Genomic DNA, 6,000 nt, shown 5'->3' with positions numbered 1-6,000 from the left:
CTTGGTTCTGGCTCTCGGTCTGGGTCCTGGTCCTTTTCTTCCCACCTCTCCCCCGTCCTTCCCCTCCATCATCGTTCTTTTCAACCGTTCCGTCCGCCCACACTGTCAGCGATCTCAGTTCCGCCTGTCTTCCATCCTCTTCTCGCGCCGACTCCCAGTGATCAACTCGTGGATCCCTCTTCCTTTCCAGGCTAACTTCCATCTCCCGCAACCCCTCCCCTTCACCATCCTCTCCCTGGCCTTCTGGAACAAACCTTGCTGTCCACTCCCCCGCACATCAAGCTACCATGTCTTCAAGAAGAGATCATGGCTCTGGCACGCCGTCGAATGCTTCGGCCCGCCAGAACGAGTACTTCATCCCTCGTGATGGTATTGATCGTGAGGTGATCACCGCCGACATCTGTCGGTACCTCGGCAACGACGCCCTCGTTCGGCCCGGCACCTACGAAGTATGAAGGCCCTACCGCCAACGCGAGACGGCACTTGCGTGCGTTGCTGTGTCGGCTGCTGTGCTAATACTGCCTCTGCGTCAGGACAAGAAGAACGGCCGAGTAATACAAGGCTACTTTGTCACAGCCTACAGGAACTTGACATCCGTACGTGCTGCTTCCCCCCACTCGACCCGGTCCTGAACAATGCTGACTTGCCCCTTTCTCCCAGGCAATGATCGCCGACCTCAAAGCCGACTCGGCTCGATGGGAACAGGAGAGGCGGAATCATTCTGGAGGTACACTAACCTCGCACGACTCGTCTGCATTCTTCCTGAGAAGCTCAAAGTCTAACTCACCACCAGCGAGATACAGCGATTCACAGAATCGGTTTAGCGGTGCAACCCAGTATGATACCTCCGGCTTGATTTATCCTAGTGGGCCAAGCCGTGATTCTTATGAAAGCGTGCCTAGATACCCAGGAAGCGATGCCCCAGGATACAGCGCCAGCACCGGGTCCCAACCTTACCACCAGGAGAACAGGCAATCCGGATATGGTGGGCAGTACCAGCAGGCCACATTTTCTCCTCAGGTCCAGGACACCAGGGCATATCCGCAGCAACCAGTCGCTGGATCCAGCTCTGTCTATGGCGGCCAGCCTTACTCAAACCATCCCACAAACAATGTGCCGGACCCGGTCCCCTACTATTCCGGCGGTATGTCGGTGGTGTCGCCACAGTCGCAGCATCGTCCACAGGCGGGTTACCCGGACGGCAGGATAGATGCTTCTAGTAGAAGCGCCTACCCTCCATCTTCCTACGGAGCTCCAGAACAGGCATACTACGCCTCGCAATACCCTGTTCCACAGCCCCATGACGCCTCGTTTGGCCGCCAGGCGTATGGAGCCACCAGCCAGGCCGAAATTTTGGGCACTTCCTCCGGCCAAGCCCCAATGTACGACTCCCGCCAGTATGAGCCCCAGCCCCAGTACGATAACCAGACTCCCCCTCCTTCCCGCCCAGTTGCGTCTTCCAGTTCACAGGCTCAAACGGGACATAGTGGAAGTTCACATTCACGCCGCAGCGACCGCGAACGTGACCGCGACGACAGACGTGGTCGCCGATAAAGTACCACGAAAATGACCTCGCCACACGGGAGACAGTTCCGTGAGTAATGTTTGATGACGCGGTCCCTGCCTGCAATGGAATTCTTGTGCTTTTTTCTTCTTTCACCCTGGAGATGGCACCCGCGCTGCGGGTTGAACTTGCCCAGGACCACCGTTCCCTGGGCTCAAGTGGTTTCTCACGGACTTTCCGAGCTATTGAATTTTGCGCCTCTTCCCAGCGGCTGGATTTATTCAACTTGGGCGGGATATTTACTTTCTGGCAAGGCGCCCTGGTTCCAATGGATCAATTACCGGACTCTGCCCCTGGACGTGGATTTACGCTTGCATTGTTCTGGATGATACCGACGAATTGCATCCCGAAAGGACGAATGGCACCCGGTGTTGTTGATTTGCGTGAACTTCCGCGGCCCGTTGCGTTTGCCGCGTTGCGTTACTTGCTGCCAGGACCAAGCCTCCCGCCGGAAGAAGCTTACCAAACCCCGATGGGCTTCCCTTCACGGATCACATACTTACTTCCCTTTGCTGTCCGGATACGACCGTGCGGAACTGGAAGCGGCGTCTGCTGCCCATCAAACATGATGCGTCCCACCTGCCCAGGAGGAGTTCCACTTGCCGAGGCCGGCTTCTCAATCATCGTCATCTGTGATAGTACGGTAAGGTCAGCATCCGGACAGCAAGGTGGGTCGGCGTTTGTAAATACAGCTCAGTCTTGATACGCCCTCCAACTCTGAAACCGACCGGTCTGGATCTTTTCGCTTGGGGTCTCGTCGACGCTCAAGCGCAACTGACTGACCGCAGACTACCCCTGGACCGTTCAAGCATGGCCCACTCAGGACAAGTCAAACTGGACGGACTGGATGTCCAGAACATTCTGGACCTGGACTACTCTCCTATCTGGCTATCATTGCCGAACAGGTTTTGATGAGACATGCCCTTCTTGGACTATCAAACACCCTGGCCTTGTTATAGCTGGGAAGCACTGGAAAGCCCCAAGAATACCCAAGATCCCTTGGATGACGGACCTGAGCACCCAGAATGATTCCATACAGGAAAGCCGTGTCTGCTTCAGATCGCGATGGAACACAGAACACTGTCACTTGAAGGACCTCCTACTTCGGGATCGCCTGATGAAGGCTCTCCTAGTCTTTAGGACTAGGAAACCCCTTCCTGGCAGATCTCGCGAAATATTTTCTGGAGACGTCTGTCTCAGCTTATTGGTGGTAAGATACAAGGACTTCGGTCGCCTCGCTGAGGCCCGATCCGGATCATCAAAGCCATTGCTGGACTTTCCTATTCCTGCTGCTTGGGTTTCCGTTTGCCCTCTTGTGCGACATGGACGGATCGATGATCTGATCCAATAACTCCGTCGGCCCGGCCTTCCAGTTCGGAAATGTTTGCATTAGCTACTGCTGCACACTGCCACCAGTCGCCTTGTACCAGAAGCAGGCAAATGGCCCCGTAACGCGCAAATATTGCCAGGGCCCTACTTTTCTTTTTCTAGTGCAAGCCTATTGCAACACTCAGCCGTGGGATACTCTTTGGATGGAATGCTTCTTGGCAACCAAGCTTTCGACCCGGAAATCCTCACGGGACGCCTCTCAAGGACAAGCCATTGGCCAAACGGACCGCGCCAAGTCACATTCCGTGCTCTGACTTGGTCAGTCAAACGCGTATGTCTTATCTCGTGTTTATTTTTCTTTGACTCCGGACAACTCTGGACATGGCTCCTCTCGAAGGCACTGTCTTGTAGTCGAGTGAATTTCTGGGGGTGGCGCGGATTCGACGGACGGATCGCTAACCCAGGCCTTTCAGCTCTCATCAAAGCCAAAGGAACACCATGGGAACACCATGGAAAAGTAGTCAGCGGGGTACTCCGTTTGGATCGTCTGGGATAGGATTAATACCAGTGGCTGTGTGTGATTCGAACTGCGCCGGACCGGTTGGATTGATGACATAGAGGCATCTGGTATGGCGGTTTTGGTTTATGTGCTCGAGTAGGGGGCGGGCGCACTAGGTGTTGTGCAGGAGTATTGAACCCGGGTCTGGGGAGAGTTCAAAATGGGTCTACAGACGGTAAACAATGTGCCTGCCGGTTGGTTGCTTGGTTGGAATGATATTACAACGGTGACGGTGACGGTGACGGTGTATGAGCTGAATGAGGATGGCATGTTAAATGATCACTAAAGGCTTGTGTGCATGAAAGGGGTCAAGTACTGACTGAAGCCGGGATCCGTGACGGTGTTGTAGCCCCCCCCCCCTCCCGGGAAAAAACTTTAGTAAGGGGCACTACACTCTATTACTAACTTTCCTCCCTATTATATTTTTTTAATTAATTTTTATTTAATAATTTTATTATATTATTATTTAATTTAATTTAATTTAAATTTTTTTTAAAATTTTATAAAAATTTTTATTTTTATAAATTTTAATATATTTTAAATTAAATTTATAATTTTTTTAAAAAAATATATTAATTATTTTAAATATTAATATTTTTTAAAAATAAAAATTATTTTAATATAATTATAAATATAATTATTTTATTTAATTATATTTTAATTTAATAAAAATATAATAAATTAAATAATTATTTTTAAATAATTTTATTTAATAAATATTTATTTAAATAAAATTAAAATTTTTAAATAAAATAATTTTATTTTTATTTTATTTTAATTAATTTATATTTAAATTATATAATAATTTTATATATAATATTTAATAATATTAAAATTAAATAATTTATAATATATAATAATTTTAATTTTTAATAATTTTAATTTTTAATAAATTAATTTATATTAAAATTAATAATATTAATTTTAATTAATATAATTTAATATATTAATATAAAAATATTTTTAATTATAAATAATATTATAAATAATTATAAAATTATTATAAAAATTTTATATAATAAATTTAATTAAATTAATTTTTAAAATATATTATATTTTATTTTTAAAATTTTAATTATTTATTTTTAATTTTATAATAAAATTAAAAATATAAATAATTTATTATATTTATAAATATATTAATTTTAATTTATTATTATTAAAAATATTATTTATTAAATTAAATTATAAATAATTAAAATAAAAATTTTAAATATAAATTTTAAATTTATTAATTAATTTAATAATTAAATTAAATATAATTATATTAAAAATTTAATTATATTTAATATATTTATTATATTTATTATATTTTATTAAATTAAATAAATTTAAAATTATATAAATATTTTATTTTATAAAATATTTTTATTTTAATATATTTTTATATAATTTTATATATTTTTAAATTTTTAAAATTTTAATAAATATAAAATTTTATTAATTTTAATATTTATTTTATTTATTTTTATTTTATTATTATAAAATAATAAATTATAATAAATTAATTATTATAAATTAAATAATTAATAAATAATTTATATATATATAAAAATTAAATTTAATTAATAAATTTAATTAATTTAATTAAATATTTTATTATTTAATTAAATAATTTTAATTAATATTAATATATATTATTTTATTTAATTATTTATATATAAATTAAATTAATTAATATTAATTAATTATTAATTAATTTTAATAATAAAATAAAAATAATTTTATTTATTATAATTATTATAAAATTAATAATATTAATTTTAATTTATTATTTAAAATTATAATAATTATAAATAATTAATTATATTAATATTATAAATAATTAATATTAATATTAATTTTAATTTATTAATTAAATTATAAAATTATAATAATAATAAATTAATATTAATTTTAATTTATTAATTTAAAATTATTAAAAATATTATTTATATTTATTATATTTTTAAAAATTAATAATTTTAAAATTTAAAATTTAATTTTTTATTAATATTTTTTAATTATAAATAATATTTTAAATTAAATATAATAATTTTAAAATTTAAAATTTATAAATTTTTTAAAAATAATAATAATAAATAATTTTATTAATTAAATTTTATAATAATTATAATAATTTTTTTATAATAATTTATAAAAATATTAAATTATAAATAATTATAATAATCTTTTATTTATTAAATAATTTTTTTATAATTAATAATTTAAATTTATTTATTAATTTATTAAATATTTTTAATAATTTTTTATTTTTAAAATATTTTTAAATATAAATAATAATTTTATAAATTAAATAATTAATTATATAAATAAAATAAAATATATTTATTAAATAAAAATTATATTTAATATATTAATTTAATTAATTAATTAAATAATTAATTAAATAATTTTATTTATTTAAATAATTAATTATAATTAAATTTTTATTTAAATAATTATTAAAAATAAATTTTATTTTTAATAATTATTAATTAATTATTAATTAAATAATTTAATTAATTATATAAATAAAAATTATTAAAAAATTAATTAATTAATTATT

At 35.4% G+C, this 6,000-nt stretch overlaps 1 protein-coding gene across 1 annotated transcript; it reads left to right on the top strand.

The window, feature by feature from the left end:
* On the top strand, nucleotides 1–3,901 carry KVR01_002547 (uncharacterized protein). Its single transcript, XM_044794569.1, has 4 exons — nucleotides 1–449; nucleotides 534–596; nucleotides 661–3,224; nucleotides 3,367–3,901. The coding sequence occupies exons 1-3, from the start codon at nucleotides 288–290 to the stop codon at nucleotides 1,552–1,554; spliced, it is 1,119 nt and encodes a 372-aa protein (XP_044647562.1). The 5' UTR covers nucleotides 1–287; the 3' UTR covers nucleotides 1,555–3,224; nucleotides 3,367–3,901.
* The last annotated feature ends 2,099 nt before the right edge of the window (nucleotides 3,902–6,000 follow it).

The sequence above is a fragment of the Diaporthe batatas genome, assembly GCF_019321695.1.
Source record: "Diaporthe batatas strain CRI 302-4 chromosome Unknown Contig00003, whole genome shotgun sequence".
Classification (NCBI taxonomy): Eukaryota; Fungi; Ascomycota; class Sordariomycetes; order Diaporthales; family Diaporthaceae; genus Diaporthe; species Diaporthe batatas.
This window is presented reverse-complemented; position numbering and strand designations above follow the sequence as displayed.